General features: G+C 45.5%; 2 protein-coding genes across 3 annotated transcripts in view; both read right to left on the reverse strand.

Moving 5' to 3' along the window:
* Positions 1-1,953: 1,953 nt before the first annotated feature.
* LOC117808590 (transmembrane protein 100-like) lies at positions 1,954-6,950 on the reverse strand. Of its 2 annotated transcripts, none has more exons than XM_034678311.1 (2): positions 6,773-6,950; positions 1,954-4,607 (listed from the first exon to the last, which is right to left on the reverse strand). In XM_034678311.1, exon 2 carries the CDS (start codon positions 4,562-4,564, stop codon positions 4,091-4,093), a length of 474 nt encoding a protein of 157 aa, XP_034534202.1. In that variant the 5' UTR covers positions 4,565-4,607; positions 6,773-6,950; the 3' UTR covers positions 1,954-4,090. The 2 variants fall into 2 exon arrangements, with proteins under 2 accessions (XP_034534202.1, XP_034534203.1); XM_034678312.1 differs by lacking the exon at positions 6,773-6,950 and adding an exon at positions 6,381-6,441 and having other exon boundaries at positions 2,437-4,607.
* Positions 6,951-14,241: 7,291 nt separating this feature from the next.
* LOC117808581 (TATA-box-binding protein-like) overlaps positions 14,242-16,517 on the reverse strand; it is a 5,252-nt gene continuing 2,976 nt past the window's right edge. Inside the window, exons 6-9 of the mRNA XM_034678302.1 lie at positions 16,419-16,517; positions 15,709-15,800; positions 14,531-14,603; positions 14,242-14,436 (exon numbers count right to left, since the gene is read on the reverse strand). The exon at positions 16,419-16,517 is cut by the window's right edge and continues 60 nt beyond it. Coding sequence (XP_034534193.1) covers positions 14,328-14,436; positions 14,531-14,603; positions 15,709-15,800; positions 16,419-16,517 — 373 coding nt within the window. The 3' untranslated portion in view covers positions 14,242-14,327. The remainder of the gene's footprint in view (positions 14,437-14,530; positions 14,604-15,708; positions 15,801-16,418) is intronic.

Raw genomic sequence — 16,517 nt, forward strand, 5'->3', positions numbered from 1 at the left:
AGAAATCAGAATCATGGTTAAGACTAAAATATGCATGATGTTTCATCCCTGTATATTCACAGGTGATAGTAAAGTGAGATCACATCAGGGTTAATGTGTTCTCTAATAGTCTCTAATGGTCATTGATTATTAAAATATACGATCAGAAAGCTCAGGTAAGGAGATGTTTAAGAGAAGCTGAAAATGAAGCTGGTTAAGAGGAGATCTCTGCAGAAGGTTAAAATAATGCCATTAGGGAGATCTTTAAATACTGTCACCTGAGAGGAGATCTCTGCAGGAGGAGCTCCAAATAAAGCTGTTGAGAAGAGAAATTTGAAGGAGAAGTTTCAGACAAAGTCTTTGCAGGAGAAGAATTAAATCCTGCTGTTTGAGAAAAGATCTTTGAAGGAGAGGCTGTAAACCTCGCCACCCAGGCGGAGATGTGTGCATGAGAAGCTGCAAATAAGCTCTAAGAGAGTTGATCTCTGCAGGAGAAGCATACATTTGGAGCTCTTTGCCAGAGAAGCTGTAAATTTTGCCATGAGAGCAGAGATGCTGTTTTAGAGGACATGTTTGCAGGAGAAGCATACAAATATAGCTTGAGAAAAGATCTTTGCCAGATAAGCTTTAAATAATTCATTTTGGGAGGAGATCTGTGCAGGATAATCTGAAAATAATGCTGTTTGAGGGAGAAGGAGAAGCAATCAATATCTAGTTTGAGATGAGATCGCTGCAGGAGAAGCTGTTGATAATGCCGTCTGAAAGGAATTTATGAAGGAGAAGCATATTCTTTGCCAGAGACGCTTTAAACCTTGCCACCCAAGTGGAGATCTGTGCAGGAGAAGCATCAAATATTGCCATATGAGAGGAGAGATGCTGTTTCAGAGGAGATCTCTGCAGGAGAAGCAATAAATATCTAGTCTGAGATGAGATCTGTGCTGGAGAAGCATAAAATAATGCCATTTGAGAGGCGATCTCTGCAGGAGAACTTTAAAATGAGGCTGTTTTAGAGGACATGTGGGCAGGAGACGGGTAAACAATATAATTTGAGAAAAGATCTTTACCAGAGAAGCTTTAAATAATTCATTTTGGGAGGAGATCTTTGCAGGAGAAGCATAAAACATTGACGTTTGGGAGAGAGCTTCACATGAGAAGCTCAGAGTAATGTTGTTTGAGAGGAGATCTCTGCAGGAGAAGCTGAGAGTTAAAGAGCTTGGACCTGATTAGCCAGACATCAAAATTAAACAGCACCCCACTAACAGAGGGAGAAATCACTCTTAAAGGTTTACTATGAAGACAGGGCTAACAGCTTTATGCTTCTCCTGCCTCCTTCTGCAAACATCAGGATCAGGTTCAGGCAGGTATGACTGTTTTAAAGCATTTCTTATATAGAAAGCCTGAAACCAGGACCCATGTGGGACTGGAGTCTGAGTCCTGCTTCTGTAACGCTGCTGCTGAGGTCACTTCCTGTCAGGTTCCGATGTTTTTCCACTTCGCTGCGTCTATTTTCATCCTCCATCTCCGCCACGCTCACAGAGGACCTGAACCTCCTCAGAGTGTCTGCAGGAACGAGACCGAGGATCCTCTGAGGTGATGCAACACGCTCTCTCACTGTCTGTCTATGTCTCTCGCCCCCTTGCCCCCTCTCCTCCCCTCCTCCCCCCCTCCTCCCACATTCCCAGGATGCTGCGCTCCGGCGGAGATAAAGTTAGCACTGCAGAAGTGACAACGCGTTGTAACCGTTACCCGTCACCACCAACTCCTGCTTCTCTGAGTGACGCAACCCCAGCCTCCCCTCCCCCTCCCCCTCCCCCTCCCCCTCTGCTTGCTGTATTATCTGGTCGTGTGTCTGCGGGACGCTAGGCAACATAAACACAACTAAATATAACAGCCGGGCTGCCCCAAGTTTCCAGTCTCCCCTCAACCTGAAAACAAAACCCAGAGCGAGGAAATCAAAACCAGGACGTCCAGTTTCAGGTTTGTTTCTTTTAATGTAACAAATAAAGAATAAATAAGACTTAACATCAGTTTGACAGGAAGTGAGTCAAAGTGACCCTCAGTGACACAGCGGCGTGGGAACTCTTTAATACTGTGGAATAAATGAGCTGAATCACTGTGGATCTTAGTGCACGAGTTTAAACACAGAGAGGCATGCATATCAGAGATTCACCTGAAACTGGGAGCTCAGTCCTCAGACACTTACTCCAACATTCAACTGTGAGCATAAAGAGAGTCTTAAACCTGCAGTCCCTCTAACGTCCAGCAGGGGGCGACTCCTCTGATCGAATATCAGGCTATAGGAAATGTTCCTCCTCCTCCTCCTCAGCTGATTTACTCCCTCAGTAAACACTGATCAGTTTATGATCTCTGGTTTCTAGTTTCACAGAGAGCAGGGAGAGGGGGAGGAGTCAGAGAGGGGGAGGAGGCAGGAAGAGGGGGAGGAGTCAGGCAGGGGGAGGAGTCAGACAGGGGGAGGAGTCAGACAGGGGGAGGAGTCAGATAGGGGATACCTGGGGTTTGCCAGTTTCCACCAAAGCAACTTAAAGAAGATCTTAGTTAGCTGCAACAACCCAATAAAATGAATTTAGACCGTGCGGCTAACCAAGCTAGCTTCTCGATAGCACACCTGCTGCAGCTCCAAACCACACCCTCCGAGTCCGTGTCCTTCAGGGACTTTTTCTTTTACTTTAGTGGACAAACTGGGGCGCTGACTTCTCCAGGAGGGCGTGAACTATGTGTTCACACACCAACAATTATCATTAATCTACCATTTCAATCTCAGATCATCATCTGTATGTGGATACAAACAGACGTATCATGCTCATGTTCAGTCTTCATCTCCTCCCTCTGATCGCTCTGTAGCAGCGTCACATGATCTACACCGCAAACCTTAATTTCAGCTACTGTCTCTTTAAGAACCCTCCAGTATTCCAGAAGCCTCTGCCACTGTTGCCGTACTACAAAGTCGTGTTTTTCTTCTTCTTTAAAATGACGAATTTGCCCTTTTAAGGAGATTCACCAACTCGTGATGTCACCAGTTGAGGAAACCTCGCGTTGATCTCGCTGAAATCTCGCGGGCCTTTTTTTAACTAGGCTCAAAGTTTGAAACTTTATCCACATTAAGTGTTAACATCCAACATTTTAACTTCCTGTTTGTTTGTTAAATATTAAATAGAGCGTAATCTCACCTCTTTAAGGACTCCTGAAGACGTTCGTCCAAAGTTACACAAGCAAACATTAATGAGCCAATTTTGGATCCCACCTCTGACAAGACGATTAGCCAATCGCCCTCATTTCAGCTACTGTCCCTTTAAGAACTCCCCCAGTATTCTAGAACCCAGCTCTCCTGAAGCCTCCGCCACTGTTGCAATGTTTCAAAGTCTTGTTTCCCTTTATTTAAATGATAAATCTGCCCTTTTAAGGAGGCCACTGAGGGAGTAAATCAGATTTGAGGAGGGGCAACAGCCACCCAAGGCCTATCCACAGATCCCTGCTGCCCTTCAACAATTCATATTTTTGCCTTTGAGGCTTAAAAATGTTTAAAACAAACACTTTGACTTAAAGGAACATGACGTGAAGAACTGACCGAGTGCTGAGCTCACAAACAGGCTTCATCAGAAATCAAAACATTAAAGTACCTTATTAAACATCATTTAGAGCTTATTAGCAGCATTTAGGAAGAACTACTGAACATCATCATCACTGACTAACTGTCTCTGTAGAGAGACTGATAGATGATGGAGGGATGAGAGAGGATGGAGTCTCGTGGTGAAAACCAGAACTCCTAAACCTCGGACATGTTGGGAGGAATCGATGAAAGTTCAGTGATGATTGTCTTAGCTTTAAAGATTAGTGACAGAAACTGAGCCCCCCTTCATCGACCAGGACTTCCAGCTGAGAGTCTGAAGTCTCCACATTCATGATCTCTGGTCCTGAATCATCCTTGTGTCCACCGTGTGTCCGAACACTCAAGGTTCACTCTGACCGTCACAGTCTGGATCCTGGAGCTCCATCTCTCCTCCGGTGTGGTGCGTTCAATGTCACCGCCTTAGAGTCGTTAATCTGAAGCATGAAAGCAGAAGAAAGCTTAAATCCCACTCAGGAGAGGCGTTCAGGCGATGCAGTACCCCTGACTGGCCATGAGGGCGGTCTGACTCTCCCTCCGCGTGTCCCTCTTCTTCCTGAGTCGGAGCTTCCAGCAGAGGGCGCTGGACCCCAGCAGGCCCAGTCCAGCAGACAGCAGCACCAGACCCAGCACCGAGATGGTCGACCCGTGGGAGTTGAAGGTGTACGCCACCCCCGTGACCACGATGCCTGCGATGAGGACGACCACGCCGAAAGGCACGGTGCATCGGTAGCAAGACATCTCGGCGCCGCCGGTCGCCGCCGTCAGCTGGACTTCGTTGATGTGGGGGACGTGTGTTGTCACGACGACACCGTGGTCCTTCCTGGTCTTCTCCCGGGTCAGCTTCTCGGAGGAGAGGGTCGCCGGCGTCCTCGGGGCGCTCTTGGGGATCCGAGGCCCGCCTTTGCTGTGGAGGTCGTCTGGCGTGACGATCTTACTGGCGAGGAAGAGGTGGGCCATGTTGGGACTGACGTCAGAGGTTAACCAATCACAGAGCAGCTAGCTGAAACAACAACAAAAGACAATCTGAGGATCTCATTGTTTAAAACTTATCGAACCAGGAGAGCTTCTAAAACCTGATGCAGCTTCCTCCAACTCCTTCAAGGACTTCAAGAGACCGGCTCCCTCAGACCTCCTGCAGCCGAGAGAAGCTTCAGGAGAAGCATTCAAAAATCTTTCAAGAGATCTCTGCAGGAGAAATCTAAAGTTATGCTGTTTTAAAGGAGATCTCTGCAGGAGAAGCATACATTTCTACCGCGTTGAAGAGATCTCTGCAGGAGAAGCATTAAAAAAAAGGCTGCTTAAGAAAGGATCTTTGCCAGAGAAGCATAAAATTATATCGTTTGAATGGAGATCTTTGCAGGAGAAGCTTAAAATACTAAGTTTGAATGGAGATCTCTGCAGGAGAAGCATTAAAAAAAAAGGCTGCTTAAGAAAGGATCTTTGCCAGAGAAGCATAAAATACTAAGTTTGGAAGAGATCTCTGCAGGAGAAGCTTAAGATACTAAGTTTGAAAAGAGATCTCTGCTGGAGAAACATAAAATACTTTTGTGTGGAAGAGATCTTTGCAGGAGAAACCTAAATTTATGTTGTTTTAAAGGAGATTTCTGCAGGAGAAGCATCAAATACTAAGTAAGGAAGAGATCTCTGCAGGAGAAGCATAAAATTCTACCGCGTTGAAGAGATCTCTGCAGGAGAAGCATTAAAAAAAAGGCTGCTTAAGAAAGGATCTTTGCCAGAGAAGCATAAAATTATATCGTTTGAATGGAGATCTTTGCAGGAGAAGCTTAAAATACTAAGTTTGAATGGAGATCTCTGCAGGAGAAGCATTAAAAAAAAAGGCTGCTTAAGAAAGGATCTTTGCCAGAGAAGCATAAAATTATATCGTTTGAATGGAGATCTTTGCAGGAGAAGCTTAAAATACTAAGTTTGAATGGAGATCTCTGCAGGAGAAGCATTAAAAAAAAAGGCTGCTTAAGAAAGGATCTTTGCCAGAGAAGCATAAAATACTAAGTTTGGAAGAGATCTCTGCAGGAGAAGCTTAAGATACTAAGTTTGAAAAGAGATCTCTGCTGGAGAAACATAAAATACTTTTGTGTGGAAGAGATCTTTGCAGGAGAAACCTAAATTTATGTTGTTTTAAAGGAGATTTCTGCAGGAGAAGCATCAAATACTAAGTAAGGAAGAGATCTCTGCAGGAGAAGCATTATAAAAAGGCTGCTTGAGAAAGGATATTTGCCAGAGAAGCATAAAATACTACTGTTTGGAAGAGATCTCTGCAGGAGAAGCATAAAAGCTGCAGGAGCAATGCAACTTAAACTCCCTTTCTCTGTTTGGAGACTCACTCTGAGGGACAGGCAGTAAGAATGAGTCACAGAGCGAAGACTGAAAGCTCTCGGTGTGTTTCAGATGAATAAAATGACATAAATAAGAGGAACCCCTGACCCTGAATGGAAAAAAGGCGGCACAGATAATGGGTTTGGAATAAACCTCAGAGGTTCCATGGTTAACAGTCTGCAGAGAGGGGAGGCAGTGTGAAGATGCATGCAACAAAAAGAAGACTTCTTTCTGCAATAAAAGCTTCACCTTCTGTACGAGACTCTGAATATGAAGCTCGATCATCGATCAAGAATCATGTTCAGAGTTTAGTGAAAGATTCTAAATTCTTCTCTCTGTGCACTGAGATCTGAACGCAGAGTTTTAAAGGTTAGCACTGACGGTATCCAGTGACACATATTAAAGCACATCACTGATCGTGTCTTTAAATCTGTCTGACCCTCATTAGAGCCGACTCTGCATCGTGACCGTCCTCCGTGAGCATGTGCAGAACATCTTGTCCATAAAATCTGGGGTTGAGATGAATGATGTTCTGCACAAACTTTGAACTAGGTCACAGAAGCAGATCGTGCTCACACCTCTCAGTATATGAGCTCACATATAGTGGAGAATCCGTCTTAATGAGGCGTAAGTTAACATCAGACCCTGAAGAGGAGACTGTTTAACACTCAGGGTTGATTTTAGGAACATTAGCTGGGATAGCTTCACATGTCTGCACACGTTCCCCTTGAATTAAGACAGGTAATGATGCTTTAACAGGTCTGGAGACTAATCACTGCAGGGTCAGGAGTTTTAAAGCTGCAGCCAATCAGCAGAAAGAAAGAGACTTACTGTAGAGATGAACAGCTCTCCATTCCCGGTGTCTCCTCTCTCTTTCTCTCAAACACTGATCCGTCTCTCTCTCTCTCTCTCTCTCTCTCTCTCTCTCTCTCTCTCTCTCTCTCTCTCTCTCTGTGCTCTCAGGCTCTACAGGTCGCCCCTCTGCTCGTCTCTCTGCATCGCTCAGACTGAGGGAATAAATGGGGGAATATGGCTATCAATAGAAAAAACAGGGGGGACTGCCCTCCCCCACGCCTCCCCTCCTCTCCTCCCCCCTCCACACCACCTCCTGCTGGACGAAAGAGAAAAGTTTTAACTCCTTCCTCCCCTCAGCTGCTGCTCTGTCTCTGACACACTTTCTGTGAAACCTCTCCTCCTCAGAATAATCTCAACTGAACTGATTCAACAAACAAACATTGTAGACGTAGTTTTCTTCTCCTCTTGAGGACAGACCTGACAAAGCTGGACTTTGGACTTTGGACTAATCTGCATCATGATGTTGTTATTTCAGCAAACTGAAGACCCGTTAATTACAAGAACATCACAAGAACATCAGTTTCTGTTTCAGGTTCATACCGCTGAAGGAAGCCAGAGGGAAGCCTCTGTGGAACTGTTTACAGTGAAACTGAGACTCTGAACAAGGGATCAAATTTAAGCCAGAGTGAGACCCTAGCTTTAGGCATATTTTCCAGTGAAACTGAGACTTTTCAGACGTAGATGAACATTACCCCAGAGTGAAGCCTCTGTGGAACTGTTTACAGTGAAGCTGAGACTCAAATGAAAGCTTCTTTGAAAAGTAAACTTTAACAGTTAAACTGAGACTCATCAGAAACAGATGAGCATTAAGCCCAGTGTAAGGCTTCACTGTAGCATATTATTTACAGTGAAACTAAGACAAACCAAAAACAGATGAATAGTCAGCCAGATAAAGCTTACTTCACTTTGAAACTGAGACTCACCAGAAAAAGAGTGAAGCCTCTGTTTGACGTACTGTCTACAGTGAAACTGAGACTCAACAGCTTCATGACGCAGAAATAAGTCACAGTAAAGTCTTGGGGTTACCTACTATTTACAGTGAAGCTGAGACACACTAGGTTCATATCCTTGGAGTAAGCCTTACTATAGGAACTAAGTAACAGTAAAACTGAGACTCACCACAAACAGATATGCAGTAACCAGAGTGAAGCCACTGTTACTTTCTGTTTACAGTGAAACTGAGACTCACTAGGTTCATAACCTTGGAGTAAGGCAGAGTGAAGCCACTGTGGAACTTAGAATTTACAATGAAACTGGGACTCACTAGAAACAGACGAACAGTAAGCCAGAGAAAACCTGTTTAACTTACTATTAACAGTGAAACTGAGACCCACCAGAGACAGATGAACCATAGCCTCTGTGGAACTTACTGTTTACATTGAAATTGAGACTCACCACAAACTGTTGAACAGTAAGCCAGAGTGAAGCTTCATTGTAGCATATTAATTACAGTGAAACTAAGACTCACCAAAAGCAGATTCATTGTTAGCCAGGATGAAGCCTCTGTTTAACAGTTTACAGTGAAACTGAGACTCACTGCTAGGTTCATATCCTTGGAGTAAGCCTTACTATTAACAGTAAAACTGAGACTCACCACAAACAGATATGCAGTAACCAGAGTGAAGCCACTGTGTTACTTTCTGTTTACAGTGAAACTGAGACTCACCAGCTTCATAACCCTGAAATAAGTAACAGTAAAGTCTTGGGGTTACCTGCTACTTACAGTGAAACTGAGACTAACTAGGTTCATAACCTTAGAGTAAGGCAGAGTGAAGCTACTGTGGAACTTAGAATTTACAGTGAAACTGGGACTCACCAGAAACATATATGAAGTAAACCAGAGTGAACCTGCAGTCTAAATTACTATTTACAATGAAACTGAGACCCACCAGAGACAGATGAACCATAGCCTCTGTGGAACTTACTGTTTACATTGAAACTGAGACTCACCACAAACTGTTGAACAGTAAGCCAGAGTGAAGCTTCATTGTAGCATATTAATTACAGTGAAACTAAGACTCACCAAAAACAGATTAATAGTTAGCCAGGATGAAGCCTCTTTGTAAACTTACCATCAACAGTGAAACTGAGACTCACTTCAAATATATCTTTAGTAATCCAGAATGAAGCTTCGTTGTAGTATTTTATTACAGTGAAACTAAGACTCACCAGAAACAGACTTGCAACAAGCTGGAGTAAAGCATCTTTGTAAACTTACTATTCACAGTGAAACTAAGACTCACCCAGAACAGATGAACAGTAAGCCAGAGTGAAGCCTCTGTTTGACAGTTTACAGTGAAACTAAGACTCACCCAGGACAGATGAACAGTAAGCCAGAGTGAAGCCTCTGTTTGACAGTTTACAGTGAAACTAAGACTCACCCAGGACAGATGAACAGTAAGCCAGAGGGAAGCCTCTGTTTGACAGTTTACAGTGAAACTGAGACTCACCCAGAACAGATGAACAGTAAGCCAGAGGGAAGCCTCTGTTTAACAGTTTACAGTGAAACTGAGACTCACCTAGAACAGATGAACAGTAAGCCAGAGTGAAGCCTCTGTTTGACAGTTTACAGTGAAACTGAGACTCACCCAGGACAGATGAACAGTAAGCCAGAGTGAAGCCTCTGTTTGACAGTTTACAGTGAAACTGAGACTCACCCAGAACAGATGAACAGTAAGCCAGAGGGAAGCCTCTGTTTGACAGTTTACAGTGAAACTGAGACTCACCCAGGACAGATGAACAGTAAGCCAGAGTGAAGCCTCTGTTTGACAGTTTACAGTGAAACTGAGACTCACCCAGAACAGATGAACAGTAAGCCAGAGGGAAGCCTCTGTTTGACAGTTTACAGTGAAACTGAGACCCAACAAAAACAGATGAACAGTAAGCCAGAGTGAAGCCTCTATGTGACTTACTGTGAAACTGAGACCCAACAAAAACAGATGAACAGTAAGCCAGAGTGAAGCCTCTATGTGACTTACTGTGAAACTGAGACCCAACAAAAACAGATGAACAGTAAGCCAGAGTGAAGCCTCTATGTGACAGTTTACAGTGAAACTGAGACTCACCCAGGACAGATGAACAGTAAGCCAGAGGGAAGCCTCTGTTTGACAGTTTACAGTGAAACTGAGACTCACCCAGAACAGATGAACAGTAAGCCAGAGGGAAGTCTCTGTTTGACAGTTTACAGTGAAACTGAGACTCACCCAGAACAGATGAACAGTAAGCCAGAGGGAAGCCTCTGTTTGACAGTTTACAGTGAAACTGAGACTCACCCAGGACAGATGAACAACAAACACTGAAGTGTTTTTGTTATTGAATGAAGGAGGCTGCTGGTCTTTATCAGCTCTGTGCCGCCGTCCAGCTGAAGCTCCTCTGTCTGAGTCTAAGTTATTAAAACTCATTAACAAAGCAGGGAAACTGGAGCTCTCTTTTCTTCTCCCAGAATCCCTTGCAGCCCCCGGGGAAGCCTCCACCCTTCAGACCTACAGACGTTAACATCTGGGAGGGATCTGCTGTGAGAAACAGCTGAAGTTTATTTATCATGCTGATCCCTGATGTCCTCTGAAGCCTCCACGCCGCCCCGCCCCCTCACGTCCCCGGTGGTCTGACGGCAGAGAGGTTCAGAGCGGTCTTAGAGGACGCTGTTTGTGAATCTCTCATGATGCTGCACGAAGTGGGCCAAAGGTCCTGGATCATGAAAACATCCGTCCTTGCCTTTACATGTTGGTCATCCTCCAGTTAAGCTACCCTGCGAGCTAATCTGAGTTAGCTCCTGTGATGATGTCACGACAGGAGTGATTGACACAACTCCCACTTCCTGTCCACGAGAGATTCTGCTTCCTCCTTCGCTAGCGTGGTTTCATTCAGTGTTGCAGATTGAAGAAGTCAAACACCTCCATCACCTCAGACTGCTTTCAGAGCGAGGGCCGACCACATGAAGCGACACACAAGGCATGAGAGCCGGATCAGGACTCTGCAGACCGGAGCGTTTTAAAAAGATGCATAAAGGTTTGATTGAATGTTTTAATGTGACACACATCTCAGCTCCTGCAGAGTCTTCAGAGTCCAGCTGGGAACATCTGGCCTTGTTTTCAGACTCGGAGCAGACTTTGCTTTTGCAGATGATCCTGTCGGGGGTCAGTTAGGGGCGAGCAGGGCCCCCGTTGGGTCCTTTGATCCAGATGGAGAGGTCTCCACAGCAGGGCCTGAGAGAAACATGTCTCTGTGTTGAGATCAGATTTGATCGCCTGTCCCAGGAGGACAGCAGCTCTTCTGTTTTAGAGTTTCAGGAGCCACTCAGGAGAGGGAGGTGTAGCTCTCGGCGGCTCTCTGTGATCACACCGTATCGTCTCCCTGCAGGATGTTTGAGGATTGTTTAAAACGTGTCTCTACAAAGCACTCGGGCTAAAACGAGATGTTTAATGAGTGCACTGATGGCTTTTCCTTCCCGTGCACGCTCGCTGTAAATCACTTCCTTCCCGGATGTGTTTCTGGGTTGGAGATGATGTGAGTTATTTGTTTTGGATGGTTCCCTCTGGAGACCTCCTCCCCTGCTTCCTCTGCAGCAGATGGTTTCAGCCTGTGCATGTGGAGACGTGAGGTTAGCAGCTAGCTGAGCACAGGACTGTCTGTGCTTTTCCTTCCTCTGAATACAGGTGTGCTCCCCGCCTCCTAATCTGACGGGCTCTCATTTATTTGGGCCCAAAGTGGAAAAGTTGACTCTGCGTTTTTTGTAGTTTCACACGACCCAGAAACTAAAAGAACAAAGTGCTGAGTCACAGGAGCAGACCAACTCAGACACTTTCTCCAGACTGTAAACCAGACTGATGAATCAATGAAAACACAAAGCATGATTCAAATCAATCAATCTTTATTTATAAAGCACCAAATCACAACAAACGTTCTCCTCAGACTCTTTACACACAGAGCAGGCCTAGACCGACCTCCATGTTCTATTATTAACAATGAGAAAATAATAAATGTTTACATGTTGATGTAGTCTAAGCCTATAGCAGTCTGAGCCTATAGCAGTCTGAGCCTATAGCAGTCTGAGCCTATAGCAGTCTGAGCCTATAGCAGTCTGAGCCTAGAGCAGTCTGAGCCTATAGCAGACTGAGCCTAGAGCAGTCTGAGCCTATAGCAGTCTGAGCCTAGAGCAGTCTGAGCCTATAGCAGACTGAGACTATAGCAGTCTGAGCCTAGAGCAGACTGAGCCTATAGCAGTCTGAGCCTAGAGCAGTCTGAGCCTATAGCAGACGGAGCCTATAGCAGTCTGAGCCTATAGCAGTCTGAGCCTATAGCAGTCTGAGCCTATAGCAGACTGAGACTATAGCAGTCTGAGCCTATAGCAGTCTGAGCCTAGAGCAGATGAGCCTATAGCAGTCTGAGCCTATAGCAGTCTAAGCCTATAGCAGTCTGAGCCTATAGCAGTCTGAGCCTATAGCAGTCTGAGCCTATAGCAGTCGGAGCCTATAGCAGTCTGAGCCTATAGCAGACTGAGACCATAGCAGACTGAGACTATAGCAGACTGAGCCTAGAGCAGTCTGAGCCTATAGCAGACTGAGACTATAGCAGTCTGAGCCTAGAGCAGACTGAGCCTATAGCAGTCGGAGCCTATAGCAGTCTGAGCCTAGAGCAGACTGAGCCTATAGCAGACTGAGACTATATCAGATGAGACTATAATAGTCTAAGACAATAGAAGTGTAAGTCTATAGCAGTCTAAGTCTATAGCAGTCAAAGTCTATAGCAGTCTAAGTCTATAGCAGTCTAAGTCTATAGCAGTCTAAGTCTATAGCAGACTGAGCCTTTAGCAGTCTAAGCCTATAGCAGTCTAAGTCTAAGTCTATAGCAGTCAAAGTCTATAGCAGTCAAAGTCTATAGCAGTCAAAGTCTATAGCAGTCTAAGCCTATAGCAGACTGAGCCTATAGCAGTCTAAGTCTATAGCAGTCTAAGCCTATAGCAGACTGAGCCTATAGCAGACTGAGCCTATAGCAGTCTGAGTCTATAGCAGTCTGAGACTATAGCAGACTGAGACTATAGCAGACTGAGACTATAGCAGACTGAGCCTATAGCAGACTGAGCCTATAGCAGACTGAGCCTATAGCAGTCCCTTCAGTTTGATTAAATTAATGAGCAGGTACAGTATGCAGGATTTGTTGGGGACTACTTCTAGCGACGGATGAATCTGTTTGAAAACTCTAACTTTGATGAAGTTATTCCTCTCTCTGTGAAACGATGGAATAACCCTTAAATAATAAAAATAAAGGAGGGAAGGAAAACCTGAGGCAGCAGAAGAGAAAGTGAAGACAGCAGGGGGGATGTGACAGAGGAATACAGGATGTGTGGCCGTCAGCACCGTGATCATTAGTTATTTTTAGGGTCAGAGGAAGCTGAGGATGCTGTTACAGAGAGAGAGAGAGAAGAGCCATGAAGACGGACGGAAGTGAAGAGAGAAAATATAAAACAACAGGATCACAGGTGCTCCAGGAGAGGAAACTTTCAAAACATGCTGCTGAGGAAAACTTATCTTTAAAACTCAGCAGAAATAAAGTTTACCATAAACAGAAGTTCAATTTAGACTCTGGACTTTACTGATACGGCTCCTAAACAAAGAAGAAGAAGTATAGAGAGAGTAAGAGGAGAGAGAGAGAGAGAGAGGGAGAGAGAGAGAGAGAGAGAGAGAGAGGGAGAGAAAGGGAGAGAGAGAGAGAGAGAGAGAGAGGGAGAGAGAGACCGAGAGAGAGACCGAGAGAGAGACCGAGAGAGAGACAGAGAGAGAGAGAGAGAGAGAGAGAGACAGAGAGAGAGAGAGAGAGAGAGAGAGAGAGGGAGAGAGAGAGAGACAGAGAGACAGAGAGACAGAGAGAGACAGAGAGAGAGAGAGAGAGGGAGAGAGAGACCGAGAGAGAGAGACCGAGAGAGAGACCGAGAGAGAGACCGAGAGAGAGACCGAGAGAGAGAGAGAGAGAGAGAGGGAGAGAGAGAGAGAGAGAGAGAGAGAGAGAGAGAGAGAGAGAGAGAGGGAGAGAGAGAGAGAGAGAGAGAGAGAGAGAGAGAGAGAGAGGAGCTCAGGGTTTCGTCAGGGGAGGAAACATTCCCATAAATCTCTATCCTCATGTTGGACTCGTCACGTCAGCTGCAGGATTACCTCACCTCCACCCGCTCCACCCGCTCCGCCTGCGGCCCAGGAGAGCCGACAGGAAGGGCTCCCAGTTCAGGAGTCATCAGGTTACAGAAAACACTCTCACTAGAAACACCGATGAGGAAACATGGAAGGGTTTATATCTCAGGATTACTGCACCTTAAATCTGTGCTCGGCTTAAAGCCCACGTCCTGCACGTACGCCAAGTCAGCCCCGCCCCACGCCAAGTAAGCCCCACCCCTAATTATGCAAAACTCCTAACTTTAATATCCTCTAAACCAAAGAGTGTGCATGAAACCCTGACCCTGTGAACATGTTTATTTCTGCTTTAGAAGGATTCGTTCTAACACGGGTGTTAATGGGACCTCTTCAGTTTTTGGATCCATCCTCTAGTGGACACTTGAGGAACTGCAGTTTTTACCACTTCCTGTTTCAGCAGTGGAGGCTGCAGCTCGGTTATTCCCTCTTTTCATATATTTAATCCAGATTAGAGGCGACCTTCAGGATGACAAACTAAAGAGGAACTGAACGAAGAACGCTGACCTCAGGTTTACAAACAAACGGTTTATTAGCCAATCAGCTCCTTCCTTACTTCTTCCTGTACAAGCTCAAGATTGGTGTGACCATTTCGAACGCTTGCTTGACCTCAGTTTCAGTTTTGGCTCCTGGAATTTAACACAAAACTGAAAGTTAGATTTTATTTCCATGAAATGTTTCAACGTTAGAAAACAGAGCTCCAAAAGGAAACCTCTAGAACAAATCTCAACTGAGACAAAGTACCTGAAGAACTCTATCCAAACAGACCGGACTCTATGTTCTACTATTAACAAAGACCCAACATCAAGACCGGATCAGATCCAGTCCCATCTTCCAGACAGGACTCAGTCTGATCTCATCTTAATCCACCATGAGCAGAGCACTTTGCAGCATTTAGCAAGTTACAGTGGCAAGGACAAACTTCCTTTAACAGGCAGAAACCTCCAGCAGGACCAGACTCATGTTAGACACACATCTGCTGAGACCGTGTTGGAGAGAGGGATAGAGGGAGGTGAAGAGAGAGAGAGATGATAGTGGGGAGACGGATAGTAGTAGTTGTAGCAGCTGGAGTCTGGACCACGTCCACAGCAGCAGAGATCCAGAGGAACCTACGAGACAAGGGAGCTCAGGGACTCCAGAAAGGTCTAAGAAAAGAGAGAAGAGAGGGAGACCAGAAGAAAGAAAAAGAGGAGAAGAAATGGGGAAGGAAAGGATAGAAGGAAAGGAGGAGATGAGAAGAGGAGACATAAAGGATGAAGAAACAAAACAAAGAGAGAAAGAAAGGAAAAAAGAAGAAAAGATAGAAGGAAGGAAGGTAAGGAAGAAAGGAAGAAAGGAGTCACAGCAGAGATCCAGAGGAACCTACGAGACAAGGGAGCTCAGGGACTCCAGAAAGGTCTATGGTTAGTAACTTTAATGGGACAGGAAGAGTTAAAGTGAGAGACAGGCAGAGAGAGGAGAGAGAGGGAAAGACAGGATCCCAGTGGGTCAGTCTAAGCCTATAGCAGCAGAACTAAACACTTAAAGGAACCTCTGAAAGAACAAGAACTTCTTTAAGGACCACTAGAACCTTATAGTGCTCTCTAACAGACCTGTATCACCTGGGACCGAAGCCTGAAAATCACCATGTGATCATGTTGAGTCTCGTGTTTCTAACTTTAGAGTCATTCATAAATATCAGGTGTCACATGTGAATCACTGAAGTTTAACATTTCAGACACAGCTCAGACTAACCGCTCAGAGATATGACCCCAGATCTGAAGATGGCCAGAGATATGCCGGGGATCCCGTCGAAGAAGAGGGCGGGAAACAGCTCGGGTTCATAACTGTAGAGAAGAAACAGAACCAGATCAGCTCCTTTGTCAAATCAGAGACCTTCAAACCTGAGACCAGACTCAGAGCCTCAGAGTCTCAGAGTCTTAGAGTCTCAGTCTCAGAGTCTCAGAGTCTCAGAGTCTCAGACCCTCAGAGACTCAGAGTCTAAGAGCCTCAGAGTCTCAGAGTCTTAGAGTCTCAGAGTCTCAGAGTCTCAGAGTCTCAGAGTCTCAGACCCTCAGAGACTCAGAGTCTAAGAGCCTCAGAGTCTCAGAGTCTCAGAGCCTCAGAGTCTCAGAGTCTCAGAGTCTCAGAGTCTCAGACCCTCAGAGACTCAGAGTCTAAGAGTCTCTGAGTCTCAGAGTCTCAGAGCCTCAGAGCCTCAGAGCCTCAGAGTCTCAGAGTCTCAGAGTCTCTGAGTCTCAGATTCTCAGAGCCTCAGAGTCTCAGAGTCTCAGAGTCTCAGAGCCTCAGAGTCTCAGAGTCTCAGAGCCTCAGAGCCTCAGAGCCTCAGAGTCTCAGAGTCTCAGAGTCTCAGAGTCTCAGAGCCTCAGAGCCTCAGAGCCTCAGAGCCTCAGAGCCTCAGAGTCTCAGAGCCTCAGAGTCTCAGAGTCTCAGAGTCTCCTGACCTGCAGTGACGAAAGAAGGACATCAGCTCCAGGTTGATGGGGAACACTTTACAGCTGGCTGTCAGGTTGTGGACCTTAAAGTCCGTAAGGCGGACGGGG

The sequence above is a fragment of the Notolabrus celidotus genome, unplaced genomic scaffold, assembly GCF_009762535.1.
Source record: "Notolabrus celidotus isolate fNotCel1 unplaced genomic scaffold, fNotCel1.pri scaffold_127_arrow_ctg1, whole genome shotgun sequence".
Lineage (NCBI taxonomy): Eukaryota > Metazoa > Chordata > Actinopteri > Labriformes > Labridae > Notolabrus > Notolabrus celidotus.

Coding starts and splice junctions, on each gene's coding strand:
- LOC117808590 (XM_034678311.1), bottom strand. CDS start 4,564: ATGGCCCACCTCTTCCTCGCCAGTAAGATCGTCACGCCAGACGACCTC.